We start from the raw sequence: 17,537 nt of genomic DNA, 5'->3' as shown, positions 1-17,537 counted from the left end.
TTTTCTTCTCACTTCATTGGCTGCTTTTTTAGACCTCCCGCAATGCCTCCAGCTATCCCAGCATGCACCCTGCCTTACCACCACCATTATGCTCCCCGGGGAGAAGAAGAGGAGCCAGATGGTTTGGGAGAGATTTGTTTTTGACCTGTTGGATTGAAATAATTGCACTCAGCTGAAGTTACTGTTAAAGGAGAAAAAAAAATCTAGCTGGCATAAGGTGACTGTATGGAAAATAAGACACCCAATAACACTATAGGTAAATTTGTCCATAATTAATTGTGAATGTCATTTGTATTCACTGGGGATATACTCTCGATTTACAAAATGTACCCTTTTAGTATATTTCCGCGCACATAGGAAATGTTATGTGGGGGGATGTTATGTGGGGGGATGTTTTGAGGTCAAACAGTTGAGAATTCAGTTCTCTTAACCGAATCTGCATCCTCCAACTGACGTCCACTTCAAACGCATGAAGAGGAATAATTGTTTACAATGAGGGGAGTCGCATGTCCACCAAAGACCGCCTTGTTGTCATTATGTCGAATCGTAGATTTAATTCATGAGGATGTTCCATTACCTTTCCTTATTACAGTATGTAACGTACATTCCACCCATGCAATCCAACAGTTAACCAAGGAGGAAGTGTTGAGGTGAAGATTTACAATGACCAAATGTGTTCTTTTTGATTTTATCCATTTTATTTCATTTAAATTCTTTCTTTGTGCATTTTATCGCGTTTTTATATATAATTTTCAATTTTTATTTTTATAAAGAATGTTGAAATTTTATTTTTTTTCTTCTTATTTATACCTAAATGTTCTATTGAATGTTTCTGTTCCGTTATCTGATATGACATAACGGCAGCACTAGAGGAGACTTCTGATAGCATATTCAATCAATGTATCCTCTTTAGTTTTTTAGTTTTGTTGTATTTTTGTTGTATGTGTGGTCAGCATTGTCTTTTAGTGTTGTCTAAACATGTCTCTTTTGCACTGCAGGATTTTTTAAACATCTCTTTTTGTTCCGTGAAAAAAAAAATCATGGCCCTGTTTTAATAACCGCAGCCTTTTTAAATGTAAACCCACCACTGAATGTTGATTGATCACCACTACATATACATAAAGGGAAGCTCTCTAACCCAATATTACAACTTTGACGTCCGCTTTATATTACTGGATGGGGAAAAAAAGGGATGTAAAGTTTGATCTTAACGCACTCTGATGTCATACCACTAACTAACCAGTAGCCCAGTTGCTTCACACTAATACAAAGGAAAGGAGGCGTTGAATTACAGCCAAGCCCGTGTTTCACTTGGATCTCATCTGTAGTGCATGAATATACAACTTTGAAAAATATAGAAATATCATTGCTATATTATCTCTCCCCCACTAATAGCCGATGATGCTTCATGTGAAAGGGTGTTTTTGTGTGTGTTTTTTAGATGTTGAGTGTTTGTAACTGAATGCTCCAAAAGTATTATTTCCTATGTGAAGCCCAACCCTGTCCTATTCTGTGATTTCACCAATATATTTATTGTGTTATTATTGCTGCCACGTTTAAAGCTGAATAAACATAAGTTGTCTATCTTTATTTTATATATTATGCTTTGCCATTATGTTGGCTTAATTCATATTATATGAAACTGACAGTCTTGATACATTGAACATTTTTAAATGACAATTTTGTCACGGGGAAAAAGACCAATAGTAAAACATTTAAAGAAAGCCTTAGTCAAGCCAAGGCTATTATCAGGGTAGGATCATCCTTTACTTTCGTCTACTGTACTTGCCATGAGAATAAAACGAAAGTAGGGCATTTCCTGAAGCTTGTATTGACTGCAGTCGACACACTACTAGACGGATATCGGACACACACACCAAAACACTGCATATATACTTGGCATGACTGCTTCTGATGGAAGCTGTATGTTCTGTGTGATAGCAAACGGCCAAGACAAAAACACGGACATTCTTCAAATGGTAATGTCAAATCAAATCATCATATATTGTCATAGATGTGGGTGGGTTGTTGGCAGGATCAGCACTCAGTACTGGATGTACATATCTTTCTAAAGTATAAAGATATCTGTTCACTCTGCTGCCATCTTCATAACGCCGACTAACAAGACCAGACGCCGAAAGTATCCGAATGGAGAGTCATCCATATCTATAATAAACATAACCGATAAATAATTGAGAATGAATACATTTTGACGGAGCGTTTCTATTGTTTGTTATTGTTATTATGATGGCGCAACTTCACTAACTGGTTCAGCGGCGCACCGCGCCCAGGAAACTCAATAGTATCCATCTGCAGAACGTCAGCGCAGGTACAGGTGCTCCCATAGTCGAGCGGACTGCACTCTGCGGAGGTCGTCCCCGCGCTGTCAGGCCCCTCAGGAATTTGTGAGCAAAAGTATAGTTACTGTAAAGATTGTAGTCTATCATTAAGACACTTGGATAGGACCTATCATTACAGTTACTGGCTGTACAATACTGCTGTAGGCCTATAATACTTATGTAAATAAGTAAGGCAATTGAAATATAACAGAACTTTCGTTATATTGTTAATTTTGTTGTCAAAATCTGCAGTACAGCTCAATACACAATTGTTAAGGGGATGCAGACCAGAGAAAGACTTCCGTCTTGTTTACATCAGGGTCCCCCATTTTCAATTCATCATAAATGTACAGTTCCCTCCCCCTTGTATATATTTACTGTATGTCACAAATGTAACAGTACTGCATTGAGTATGTCATAAATGTCATTATGAATTGAAAATGGGGGACCCTGATGTAAACAAGACGAAAGTCTTTCTCTGGTCTGCATCCCCTTAACAATTGTGTGTATTGAGCTGTACTGTACTGTACCCATTCTGCAATCTGTTAAATAAAGTTTAAATAAATGCATCGCGGATCTGCCCGCACAGTGCAATACTCCAATTCAGCCATTGGGTGGGTGGCGCTGCTGAGCGGGCCGCGTCTACCTTAATGATAAGCAAGCAGTGCAAAAATGCAGAAGCATTCGTCACCGCACGCCACTACGGTAAAGCGCCTTTCTTTTCAGGCCCGCTTTGGGAGCTGTCGCGCGGAAATAGGCTGTCTATTGCCATTCTCTTTGACAAACTAACCTTAACCAGCTCCTTAACAGCGCCTAAACTTAACCGTTCTAACCTTAACCAACTCCGAAACAATGCCTAACCTTAACCTTAACCATAGAAAGAATATTGCCATTCTCTTTGACAAACTCTAACCTTAACCAGCTCCTTAACAGCGCCTAAACTTAACCGTTCTAACCTTAACCAACTCCGAAACAATGCCTAACCTTAACCTTAACCATGCCTAACCTTAACCGGCGAAAGAGTACACGTTAAAAAAAAAAAATCACGTTAAAAAAAATATATTTGATGGGTTTCGAACTCGCCAGCAAACGAGCTGTAGGATCCACAGCCATGCAGTCTTGCTAATTGAGCTATTTCTCGATATTGAATAAGGGGCGGTGACTTATATATATTGAGCTCCGCTCGTGTCGAACCAAGGCGGGATCTCATGCGCATGCGCGGGCACCTCGCGCGAGCACGCCGGCGCACGCACGCACCTGAGCGAGCACGCCGCCGCCGGTGCACGCACCTGGGCGCTGGGCGGCGGAAAATGAAAGGCGCATTACCGCACGCCACTACGGTAGAATGCTTCCGCATTCTTGCACTGCTTGCTTATCATTAAGGAACAGGCGAGCGGGCCTGTGACGGTCTCGTGACCCAAATTCCCGAGGGGCCTGACAGCGCGGGTGCTGCGCTCATAGGCTGCGCTGACGTTCTGCAGATGGATGCTTCTCAGGAAACTCGGACCAAATCATCTCACGTGACACTACTCAGCCAATCAAATATGAGCATTTCCATAAGCGTCGCGACTCTAGTCGATAAAATACACAGTCGTGACAGACAACTGTCAAAATGTGGTCATCATTATTAAAAAGTAATTTCACATCCCGTGCTCTAAAACGAGAAACGCACACTGAACAAAATAAAGTGGGGGAGTGGAAAATAATAGGGAAAGAAAGATAAAAGACCAATAAAATTGTTATGTGTTTATTATAAAATTGGTTGAAACTTCGATTTAGTTTTTTAAGAATTAATATTCAGAGTTCATTGTATTGTTTACACTGCTTATCTTTTATCTTTACTATTAATTTTATATTTATGTCTGCTATTACCATGCCTGTACCTCCCCTCCCTGGGTTTGATTGAATTCGATTGATTGAACATTTTAATTAACAGATTGCAGAATGGGTACAGTACAGTACAGCTCAATAAATACAATTGTTAAGGGGATGCAGACCAGAGAAAGACTTTCATCTTGTTTACATCAGGGTCCCCCATTTTCAATCCATCATAACATATATGACATACACTACATACAGATAGACAGTACTGCTACATCTATACATTTATGACATACCAGATTTGCAAATACAGTACTGTTTGTGATACAAAAATAGTCCAGAAAAGAGAGTATAGACATTTGATGTAGAAACTGTACATTGGAGGTGGTTGGGTGGGTGGGATGGGGGGGGGGGGGGGGGGGGGGGTAGGAGGGGTGGGTGGGGGACACTGTACAACTGTACAAGCAAAACTGTAGATTGGAATATTGACAAAACCATACTTCGTCATTTACTGTACATTGGAGGGGGTTGGGTTAGGACATTTACAGGGGCCAGTTTCGAATTGCAGTCTCCCGTAGGTGTTCTTTGAGAGTGGTTTTGAAAGTGGGTAGTGATTCACATTCCTTTACAGCTTTGGGTAGGGCGTTCCACATTGATGTGGCATAATTGCGAAACGTGTTTAGTCCCTTGTTTGAGCCGAATATGGGTTTAACATGATTTGTGGAGCTCCCTCTGGTGTTGTGGTCGTGGTATTCACTGACCTTTGGGAAGTATTTGTCATGTACATGGCTTCTCTGGGTGAGGAGCACTCTGTCAGTAGTGGAGTAGAGAGTAAGAGTAGGGACTTATTTCGGGGTCGAATCGAGTAAAATAATTTCCCGGAAATTCTGTTTAGACCCTGGTCCCCGCGGTGCAAACGCTGAGTTGCTAAATGTCCCAGTCCCTGCGGTCGAAATAGAGCTTAACCCTTACCCTTTCACTGCCACACTACCAAAGGGTTAACCCTTTCACTGCGACAATACAAAAGGTTAACCCTTTCACTGCCACACGACAAAGGGTTAACCCGTTCACTACCACACTACAGATGGTTAAACTTGAATTAATAAATTTTACAATTAATTAATTGAATAGACAGTCAGAAGCCTCAGTAGCGTGTGGAAGAACCACACACAGCCACAACAGCCTGGCCCCTCCTCAGAGATGGACCTCGATCGGACTTTCCTACACTTGAGCCATGGTCACTTTTCCGCACCGACCCCCTACCAGTGGCCATCCCATATCTCCCAAACGCTCGCTCCCTCTCTACTCCAGAATTTGGGAGTAGAGAGAATGGAATGGCCTGCCAACAGTCCTGAACTCAACCCAATTGAACACTTGTGGGGTCAGCTTGGGCGTGCTGTTCGTGCTCAGGTTGACCAACACAACCACGTTGGCTGACTTGAGAGTTGCGACAAATCCTGGTTGAGGAGTGGAATGCCAGCCCACAGCAGTGTGTGCCCACGCTGCTGTCCAGCATGAGGAGGTGCCAGGCTGGTGTGGCTGTGTGTGGTTCTTCCACACGCTACTGAGGCTTCTGACTGTTTGTTAAATTAATCAATTGTAAAATTGCCAATATGTCTCGTTTCTTCCTTGTTACTGATAGACTCCAATCCACCAAACAAGAGTCAATAGCAACAGCAGAATAAGCTGTTTGAATAAGGTTTGGCACATTTACAACCACACACCATTTAAAACGTAAATAAACAGGCTTTCCAATGGTATAAAATGTATGGCCAAGAAGCATTGTTACAACAGAGAAATAATCTACCAAACACAAATTTCCAACCTTTTTGTTTTATGTTTATTAAAAAGAAAAAAATAATTAAAGCCTAAAACGTCAACCACCCATTTATGGGGCAAACACCATATTTATTGTCCAAAAGGAGAGAGAAGAGTGTTAGAGGGGGTTGCCTGGCCCGTGGTGAACCCCAAGGGATTCCGTGAGGGGGAGTGGGGGTGGGGGGGGGGGGGGTGAGTCAGACTAACCCATAGATATCTATAGAACACTAGATAGCTTGCCCGAGCTGCCGGCCAATGGAGAGCGACATCACTGAACCGCCGCCATCTTGCTCCAGTTAGCCTTGAGTGAGAGTGAGTGCTATGGACTAACCTGCCCATGTGCTGTCGGAAGCCCCCTTTTGTGTGGCTGCTGACGAGGCCTGATCAGTTCCTGGTGTGGGTGATTCACCAGCTGTGGGTGCTGATTAGGCCTGAATCCCTCCCATCACATAGGCTAAACGGTACTTTCCTTGGGTAATATCAGGAAATGGCAAAACATTCAATAGAAATATGTTGCCAGCTTGAATACTTTACTAGCTACGTGATTTACATGATGTTATTAATCACGAAAAAGAGACAAGAAATACAATAAAAAATGTATCTCCAGAATAACTCCTCTCTCCAACACATGTCTTGGACAGAGCGACGAGCTGGTCTGCTTCCGGGATGTATACCCTGCTGCTCCCCATCATTACCTGGTTATACCACGACGTCACATCAAGGACTGTTTCTCCATGAAACTCCTGGGAGATGTCAGTCTTGGTGAGTATACAGCGAAAAGGGGCGGCTAGGGGAGTCCTCCATATACAGTATGTGTGTTTTATATTAAATTATTATTTTTTTATTTAAGTAACAATGCCAACATTTTCCTAAATACGCTTCTCCAGAGTCAGACAAGAAGATGATTGGCCACTAAGCCCACGTGACCCTACGCTAGCACGGCCCCCTTATCGCCGCCAGTTATCGCTTACGCCCGCGCATGAGCCGCGACAAGCCCCTTCAATGACAGAGCTCTCATATTTGCGAATGCATAAACTATATCTTAAATTATGCCTATGTGTCTAATATGGCCGTCGCTTATCAATGACTTGTTTTGTTTACATCAGGGTGAACGCTGTTGCATTCGCAAATATGAGAGCCAGCAATACGCAGCTCCAGTTAACCTAATTTATACCGTAATGAATCATTAAAAAAATATACCGTTAACTGGAATATGTTGTTTCTTTACACATATGTTGGATTATGTAATTGGTTTGTCATGACACACCAATAAAAAATCGCTACTTTAAATCAGGGTGAACGCTGTTACGCTGCCACCACCCACTTCAATGACAGAGCTCTCATATTTGCGAATGCATAAACTATATCTTAAATTATGGCTATGTGTCTAATATGGCCGTCACTTATCAATGACTTGTTTTGTCTACATCAGGGTGAACGCTGTTGCATTCGCAAATATGAGAGCTCTGTCAATTGATAAGCGACGGCCATATTAGACACATAGCCATAATTTAAGATATAGTTTATGCATTCGCAAATATGAGAGCTCTGTCATTGAAGTGGGTGGTGGCAGCGTAACAGCGTTCACCCTGATGTAAAGTAGCGATTTTTTATTGGTTTGTCATGACAAACCAATTACATAATCCAACATATGTGTAAAGAAACAACATATTCCAGTTAACGGTATATTTTTTTAATGATTCATTACGGTATAAATTAGGCTAACTGGAGCTGCGTATTGCTGGCTCTCATATTTGCGAATACAACAGCGTTCACCCTGATGTAAACAAAACAAGTCATTGATAAGCGACGGCCATATTAGACACATAGCCATAATTTAAGATATAGTTTATGCATTCACAAATATGAGAGCTCTGTTATTGAAGGGGCTTGCAAAAGGTTCGAGAGCTAAGCAGAAGAGTCCTGGCGAGAGTGCAGAACCCTGTCTGGTGCCTCTGCCTAATTTAAAGTAGCATGATATACAGCCATTTATTTTGACTACAGCCTCTGGTTCTTTATATAGAATTTCTCATAAATGTCTGGCCGAATCTTCTTCCTTTTAATTGGATTTCCTAGTCCATTAACATTCCAGGTAGAGTAGCACAACTTATTGTGATTAGTCATTAACACATATAGAGACCATATTCCTTACTTACTTACTTACTTACGCCTGCTACCCCTTCTGGGGCATAGGCCGTCAACAAGTGATCTCCAAGCATCTCTGTCTTGAGCTGTTCTCTCCAGTTGGTTCCAGGTCATCTTCATGGTCTTGGTGTCTGCCTCCAGGTCTCTGCGCCAGGTGTTTCTTGGGACCATATTCCTTACTGTATCAATATTTGAGATAGATCGGTGCAATGTCCCTAAAGATATTGTCAGATGCCTACATGCTGAAGAAAAAAAATAGACAGAAGACATCCACAGATAATCTGTAAAGAGTGAATCATACATATTATAACGTTAAGACATATAACAAGATTAACCCTTTCACCACCACACTACCAAATGGTTAACCCTTTCAGTGCCACACGACAAAGGGTTAACCCTTTCACAACCACACTACAGAAGGTTAACCATTTCACTACCACACTACAAAAGGTTAACCTTCTGTAGTGTGGTAGTGAACGGTTTAACACATTAGACAAAAAAGATGTTTGTCCATTGTTTGGAGCCTGTGGGCTCTTTCCATTTCAAATCCGCCCGGAGGGAGGTCAATATCCAGGGTGTTTGAGATAAACATATTCATGAATGTGATCATATTGTCCGGAGGGAAGTCAATATCTAGGGTGGTTGAGATAAACGTATTCATGAGTTCAGGATTTAGGACTGGCCATAGCACAGAATCAGCCCTCCTTAAAGTTTCAAATGACCTACTCCTCGCCGCTGACAACCGTGACTGCTCTATTTTAATGCTGCTTGACCTCAGTGCAGCTTTTGACACTGTTGATCACAACATTCTACTAGATCGTCTCCAACATGGGGTTGGTGTCAGTGGCACTGCACTAGCATGGTTCTCCTCCTATCTCACAAATAGAAGCTTTGCTGTCAACATTGCCAACTGCTCCTCCCCCTCAACCTCCCTCTCCTGTGGGGTCCCACAAGGGTCCATCCTTGGCCCGATCCTGTTCTCTCTTTACATGCTACCCCTTGGTTCAATCATTCAGAAGCACAACATCTCTTTTCATTGTTATGCTGATGACACACAGCTTTATGTCTCTCTTAAACCTAACAACCAGTCTTTACTTAACAGTCTCATGTCCTGCCTTGATGACGTTAAATGTTGGATGGCACAAAACATTTTACAACTAAATGAAAACAAATGTGAAATAATCCTCTTCGGCCCCCCAGAAGCTGTCACCACCCTTACCAACAGTCTTGGCAACCTGTCCTCCCTGGTCAAGCCTTATGTCAAGAACCTAGGTATCATTTATGATCCCCAATTTAAATTCAACAGACAAGTGAACTCAGTGGTGAAGGCATGTTTTTTCCAATTACGCACCATTGCTAAGCTCAAAGCCCTTCTCTCCCCTGCAGACCTTCAGAGAGTTATCCACACTTTCATTTCATCTAGATTAGACTACTGCAACTCCCTCTATATAGGCATCAACCAGTCTTCCCTGTCCCGCCTGCGTGTATGCTTTACCCAACGCAGTTGTGTTTCCGGGTTCCTCTGATTGGCCACTGACCTATGCTATTACGCCCCCCTTTACACTCTCGCCTGAGACGCGCGCCAGCGGGGCGAGGCGGTGGTTTCTCCCCGGCTCCGTGCGCCGCGCTGCCGCCGGCTTGTCTCACATGACTCGGTCCAGCCGTCTTCCGCCTGCGGTATCCTCCCTCCGAGGCGGCTCGTTCTTATTATCCCCCATTGTTCAGGTCGACATGGTCGCACAAACACGTAGGTTTCAATCACTGAGCTGTCTGTCTGTTGTGTGTCTTCCGTTCGGCTACTGTACATCGAGATGAGACCCCCCGCCTCTCTCTCCATAATAGACGCAACCAGGCGTGCATTCTCGTGGGAAAACCCGAAACAACATTTAATAAAGACGAGTGTTAGTTGTGTTTCTACTCCTCCAACGGGTGTTTGTGCGACCATGTCGACCTGAACAATGGGGGATAATAATAAGAACGAGCCGCCTCGGAGGGAGGATACCGCAGGTGGAAGACGGCCGCTGCTGCTGGAGCTGGACCGAGTCATGTGAGACAAGCCGGTGGCAGCGCGGCGCACGGAGCCGGGGAGAAACCACCGCCTCGCCCCGCTGGCGCTTCACAGCGCGTCTCAGGCGAGAGTGTAAAGGGGGGCGTAATAGCATAGGTCAGTGGCCAATCAGAGGAACCCGGAAACACAACTGCGTTGGGTAAAGCATACACGCGTCCCGCCTACAGCTAGTACAAAACGCAGCTGCCAGACTGTTGATGTCCTACCATGCTCTGTAAATAACTCATGTACATATACCGATATACCCTACTTTGTTTACTTGTTTTATTGCACAATGTCGTTCTATTAGATTCTATTATATATTACTATTGTATTATGCACATCGTTGCGGGCAAGACCCCCCGCATTTCATTGTATACTTGTATGCCGTGACAAATAAAACTCTTGACTTGACTTGACTTGTTGATCAGAAACCCGTAAGAGAGACCACATCACCCCTGTCCTTGCCTCCCTTCATTGGCTTCCAGTACGCTACAGAATACATTTTAAGGTTCTCCTATTCGTTTTTAAAGCCCTTAAAGGCCAACTTGCAGGTTAAACCCTACTCTTCAGTTATGGGTAGTTTACATCATTGGTATCTAATTTCATTATTTATTTTTTTCCATTTGACGCCGGAAATGCCACTCAGAAAGGGTTAAAAAGGTCCATGCACGAATAACATGCACGGAGCAAATCTAAAAGCTTATCAGACGCTAGCAGGGCCGTGACGTCACTCGAGGCAACTTATGCCTTATGCCCGTCCGGGTCATAGTACTACTGGCTATGGCTCTGGCTAACGTTACCCCGCTAACGTTAGCATTATGGCTACTGTCGTGAACCATTTTAGATCGGGGCATGTAGAGGAGTTTGGGGAACGAGTAAAATGTGCAGGTCCTCTTCTCGGACCTGTGGGGCAAAGCACTGCACACGCATCATGCCGGCTAGCAAGCTACACGTCGCAGCATGTTGATACGATAGCATCCCCTCGGATAGCACTCGGTGCATCAGTCACGAAAGGGGCTACCACGATAGCTATTAGCTAACGTTAACGTTACAAGCTCAAACACCTTATAACTACTACTATTGTCGTGTCCATAAGTTCCCTGGCAGAATACTTGTGAGGACAAAGGTATACAAAGAGGAGAGAACCATTTTAAATCGGGCATTCATGCCGGCTAGCAAGCTACACATCGCGGCATGTTGATACGATAGTAGCCCCCTCGGATAGCACTCGGTGCATCAGTCACGAAAGGGGCTACCACGATAGCTATTAGCTAACGTTAACGTTAACGTTACAAGCTCAAACACCTTATAACTACTACTATTGTCGTGTCCATAAGTTCCCTGGCAGAATACTTGTGAGGACAAAGGTATACAAAGAGGAGGGAACCATTTTAAATCGGGCATTCATGCCGGCTAGCAAGCTACATGTCGCAGCATGTTGATACGATAGTAGCCCCCTCGGATAGCACTCTGTGCATCAGTCACGAAAGGGGCTACCACGATAGCTATTAGCTAACGTTAACGTTACAAGCTCAAACACCTTATAACTACTACTATTGTCGTGTCCATAAGTTACCTGGCAGAATACTTGTGAGGACAAAGGTATACAAAGAGGAGAGAACCATTTTAAATCAGGTGATGTTAGGAGTTTCCAGAATGCTGGCTACTAAGCTAGCTAACTTAGTTACTAACGTTATAAACACAATATGTACAACGACACAATGATTTACATTATTACAAATATGGTAACGTTGGTTGTGGCTTTTACAAATAGTGGTTAGTTTTAGAGATGAATGGCTATGATCACGGAGCAATAGTGTTAGGTGAAACAGAGACTAGCTCCTCGGCTAGTAGTAACAAGAAGGCTCTCTGCTTCCTGCCGTCTGCCTGTGAGTCTCAGAGCCCCTGCTGTCCTGTACCCAGTGTGATGTCATCATTAAGATGACACACGCACGTTATGAAACCATGGATTAAAATATGCATGTGCGTGGAGGTTGTGGTTTGGTCGACAAAATGTTTGATAAAAACGCTAAAACTGGGTAAATTTCGATAATTTTTTCCCCCCTCTTCATGAAAGTCACAGTTGCCCTAGTCACATTGTTTATTGAACAAAAATACAACCTGCAAGTTGGCCCTTAATGGTCACCCCCCCTCCTACATCTCAGACCTCCTATCCCCCTATTCCAACACCAGGTCCCTCAGGTCAGCCGATCAGAGGCTCCTGACAGTCCGGAGGTCTAACCTTAAGCTTGCGGGGGGGGGGCGTGCCTTTGCTGTCACAGCCCCTGAACTGTGGAACAGCATCCCCACCTCGCATCCCCACCTCCATTAGGCTTGCCCCCTCGATAGATGCCTTCAAATCTAGACTCAAAACCCACTTCTACCTATTAGCTTTTCCCGATGTTCACTGACTCATGCCCTGTTTTCCTGTGTGCTTGCCTGTGTGCCCTCCCGTAAAACTGTGATGTGATTGTTGTCTATATGTATCTATGTATACAGTATCTACCCTCTGTACAGCACTTTGGTTGTCATGTTAAATGTGCTATATAAATAAATCTGATTGATTGATGAATGTGATCATATTGTCATTCTTCTCGACTCCCTCTGGTATTCCAACACATCTCAAATGGTTTCTTCTGTCTCGGTCTTCAGCTTCAGCTAGTTTATCCCTCAGCATTCGTATATCATTTTTTGTGGCACAACACCAGAGGGAGCTCCACAAATCATGTTAAACCCAGATTCGGCTCAAACAAGGGACTAAACACGTTTCGCAATTATGCCACATCAATGTGGAACGCCCTACCCAAAGCTGTAAAGGAATGTGAATCACTACCCACTTTCAAAAACACTCTCAAAGAACACCTATGGGCTATGGGAGACTGCAATTCGAAACTGGCCCCTACAAATGTCCTAACCCAGTTGTGCGACCAAGTATGGCTTTGTCAGTATTCCAATGTACAGTGTCCCCCACCTACCCCCTACCCAACCCCCCCCCCCCCCTCCAATGTACAGTTTTAGGGAATTTTAGGGAACACCATCTAAAATTGTATCGAGGGAACTTTGGGCTGAGGGAACATCTGTCTAACATTGTACTATTGAGGGAACTGGCCAAGGGAACGCAGCGATCCAATATTGAACATACAATGTAGTCCTCATTCTCCTGCTCTATTTAAAAAATATATATTGAGAAATAACTTGATTGATGGAATAATTCATTGTAATTAGCCTAGTTATTGGTTAGTAAATTGAGGCATTTGCTTGACAGGTGAGAGGATGGCTGAAATGGGGAAAGCTGTCCTGAGAGCTCATGGCATCACCGATATGAAGGACATAAGGTAAAACGGATATGATTGTGTTTGTGCGCGCCTGCATGGCTAGAGAGAGTATTTATAATTTTAGAGGGACATTAGCTTTAAAACAACTGATGTAGGAGGGGGAGGGGGAGACACATCTACTGAGCTTGATGTAGGAGGGGGAGGGGGAGACACATCTACTGAGCTTGATGTAGGAGGGGGAGGGGGAGACACATCTACTGAGCTTGATGTAGGAGGGGGAGGGGGAGACACATCTACTGAGCTTGATGTAGGAGGGGGAGGGGGAGACACATCTACTGAGCTTGATGTAGGAGGGGGAGGGGAGGGGGAGGGGAGGGGGAGACACATCTACTGAGCTTGATGTAGGAGGGGGAGGGGAGGGGGAGACACATCTACTGAGCTTGATGTAGGAGGGGGAGGGGGAGACACATCTACTGAGCTTGATGTAGGAGGGGGAGACACATCTACTGAGCTTGATGTAGGAGGGGGAGGGGGAGACACGTCTACTGAGCTTGATGTAGGAGGGGGAGACACATCTACTGAGCTTGATGTAGGAGGGGGAGGGGGAGACACGTCTACTGAGCTTGATGTAGGAGGGGGAGACACATCTACTGAGCTTGATGTAGGAGGGGGAGGGGGAGACACATCTACTGAGCTTGATGTAGGAGGGGGAGGGGGAGACACATCTACTGAGCTTGATGTAGGAGGGGGAGGGGAAGACACATCTACTGAGCTTGATGTAGGAGGGGGAGGGGCATCTACTGAGCTTGATGTAGGAGGGGGAGGGGGAGACACATCTACTGAGCTTGATGTAGGAGGGGGAGGGGAAGACACATCTACTGAGCTTGATGTAGGAGGGGGAGGGGCATCTACTGAGCTTGATGTAGGAGGGGGAGGGGGAGACACATCTACTGAGCTTGATGTAGGAGGGGGAGGGGGAGGGGGAGACACATCTACTGAGCTTGATGTAGGAGGGGGAGGGGGAGACACATCTACTGAGCTTGATGTAGGAGGGGGAGGGGGAGACACATCTACTGAGCTTGATGTAGGAGGGGGAGGGGCATCTACTGAGCTTGATGTAGGAGGGGGAGGGGGAGACACATCTACTGAGCTTGATGTAGGAGGGGGAGGGGGAGATGCATCTACTGAGCTCCTTGATGTAGGAGGGGGAGGGGCATCTACTGAGCTTGATGTAGGAGGGGGAGGGGGAGACACATCTACTGAGCTTGATGTAGGAGGGGGAGGGGGAGATGCATCTACTGAGCTCCTTGATGTAGGAGGGGGAGGGGGCGGCAAATCTGAAGGGCTTCTTGAATGACATGTTTTCTGACCTATGCAGCCCAGAACAATCTGACTGGGTCGTCTTATTTCACAGTTTGTGTGTTAGTGGGCCCATCAGAGACCAAAATATAAGTGTTTCTATACATGTGACCTTTTAAAGCCCAAACTGTCATGATAAAAAAAAGGTTTTACTAGTCTGTACACGGAACAGTTTATAGTATTTTAAGTTGAGACTAGATTAACCTTTTTCAACTGTCCCAGACTATCTTAAAGGTGGGGTGTAGGCAACTTCAGAGAAGAGTGAGTTTACTTGTCTTGGCTGAAATGAGAGCAAGCTCTGCATCACTTGTGAAGCCAGGCACTGTGTGCTATATGCAGCACACACAACACAAAGGCTTTCCAGGCTCCCAGAGTCGCAACAACATCAACATGCAACTTAAAGCTGGACAAGGGACTCTTTACACACAACTAGCGACCCCAGGAACATCACTCAGCAGGTGGCCAAAAACATCTTGTTGTTTCTTAAGGCGTCGGTTACACACAGGGGTATTTTCGTTTCGTTTTCAAGATCAGTTTCGCTTTCCAGAGCGCAACGTAGTGGCAGGCGAGTTAGACATTTGTTTTGCGACCCGAGCACTTTCGTTTTGTCAGAACGAGGCGTGGTCAGACCGCAACGGATCGCGTCTCAAATTCAGCACTGAGCATGCGCAGGGAGGTAGTTACCTGCGCACAAATCCTGAGAGCGCATACCCGCGCTTGCACGTCCACAGGTAAACAACAAAGCTATCGACCACAATATTTTGTTTGCTATGGCGAAAGTTTCAAGAGACCTGTTTACTTGGACCGATGACGAGGTCATACTGCTGCTTGAAGTCACGCTGGAGTACAAAACCAGCCATTTAGCCTCGAATGTCGACTGGGAGTCCGTGCGTGAACACATTTCCAACTGGCGTCTGATAGCGCGGCTTGCTATAGCATGTCTTGTTCTAGCACTTGTTCTAGCACTTGTTCTAGCACGTCTTTCTATATCACGTCTTGTTCTAGCACGTCTTTCTATATCATCTCTTGCTATAGCGCGTGCTGTTATAGCAGCGTGCTGTTATATCAACAACTTGAATAGCGATTGTACAATAATAAACATAGCGAACACTTGAGCTACTTGGTCGTTCATGTTGACTTATCCAGTGCTGAAAAAATATGGCTGGATCCTGTTCTCTTCCGGTTCTCTACAACGTCATCACCGGACGTTGGTGAGGGCACGCAGATGTCGGTATCTACTGCGCATGGGCGTTGAGCAACAACCTCTCCGCGCAGATTACATGACACGTTGTTGGCGAGTTTTGGCGAGTATCCAAAACGGAAACACAATTTCAGCGTCGTCAGTAGGGCAACACGTTATCCTGCCAAAACGGCATTTCTATTTAACAGGGACAGCAAACGTATTCATTCAGCAACAAAACAAAAACAAAAACCCCCTGTGTAACCAGCGCCTAAGATTCAGGCCATCCTGAGATGTTTGGCATATCTGATTACTAGTGCATTTTATTTATTGGTAGCTGTTGAGATGTCAAGAGAATTTCACCAAATAAAAAAATATATATGACATACTCCACCTAGAGCGGTGGGAAGTATTACTTTTTAATCAAGATATTGATGAACCTTGGATGTTTTTCCACAGGTTGGGATTCCACAGACCTCCCTACACTTCAGTGAATCACCTCCACCTTCACGTCCTAGCTCCAGCCAGCCAGATCACTGATGATATGGAACATAAGTTCCTTCCAGGCACATACCGATTTGTCACTGTAGGTCAGACCTACAACAGTGTAGTTCCTAACGATAGTTGGAGTGATGAAGAGGACAAAACGTTTATTTCACTTTGACTTTTTAGTACTTTGATTGCCACTCACGGCTAATCTCGTGTTTACGATAGTTACGTTGAAAGCCACTCACGAGATTTCTCTGATTTTTTATTTATTTTTTTTAGCGATCTGAAATCATAATTATTGCATCACGCGAGCCTACCCTAGCCTACCCAAGGGCCGCCGGCGATCAGATGTGAAAAAAGCGCCCCCTATCGTCTCCCAGATGACATCAGGGATTTTGGAATGGACTCAATGAAAATGGATGGGGAAAAAAAATATTCCAGTCCACATTTTCCAGTCCACTGATGCAGCCGGGGTTACCAGAGTTCATTCTGGAGACTCTGAGCCGCGGCAAGCATGAGTTCTACTGTATACACGTTAGATCTATACACTTTTTTTCGAATGGTGATCAGGAATTGGAATATACCAGTTGGATACCATCTGATGTCAGGTAAGGAATCTATGTTATCAGTGTTAGGATAATCAGACTAATTTTGATGAAGATAAGCTTTTTTCTGATATGTGCTCCAACGGTTTCACTGTAGAATCCATGAGGAAATGAAAACGGCTATTATCAGCGCGCGCCTCGAATGTGCGTGTGCGCACATATACTATTGATCATCTAGCGTTTATTTGAAAACGATTCATAAATAGGCCGACAAATATCAACGTTCTGGAATATTCCAGTAAAAGGCGATTATCACAGAATGGGCTGTTTTTTACCTCAAAACGGGTGCTTTTCAAAATGCTCTCAAATGGAAATGAAGCGATAAAAAACCAATCTGCCTTGACAGCACTGACTGGAAAATGATTATTTGATAAGCGACGGGCAGATTAGACACATAGCCATAATTTAAAACATAGATTAGGCGATATTCACGTTAACATTGGCGCCGATGGTGGC

The 17,537-nt window shown here is 44.4% G+C and overlaps 1 protein-coding gene across 1 annotated transcript in view; it reads left to right on the top strand.

Moving 5' to 3' along the window:
• LOC311241672 (uncharacterized protein) overlaps window positions 1-16,775 on the top strand; it is a 26,425-nt gene extending 9,650 nt beyond the window's left edge. The window contains exons 4-7 of the mRNA XM_084330549.1: window positions 5,547-5,604; window positions 6,620-6,740; window positions 13,439-13,508; window positions 16,447-16,775. Coding sequence (XP_084186675.1) covers window positions 5,547-5,604; window positions 6,620-6,740; window positions 13,439-13,508; window positions 16,447-16,651 — 454 coding nt within the window. The 3' untranslated portion in view covers window positions 16,652-16,775. The remainder of the gene's footprint in view (window positions 1-5,546; window positions 5,605-6,619; window positions 6,741-13,438; window positions 13,509-16,446) is intronic.
• Window positions 16,776-17,537: the final 762 nt, after the last annotated feature.

This window comes from Notolepis coatsorum (genome assembly GCF_963971535.1).
Source record: "Notolepis coatsorum genome assembly, chromosome: 15".
NCBI classification, from domain to species: domain Eukaryota; kingdom Metazoa; phylum Chordata; class Actinopteri; order Aulopiformes; family Paralepididae; genus Notolepis; species Notolepis coatsorum.
This window is presented reverse-complemented; position numbering and strand designations above follow the sequence as displayed.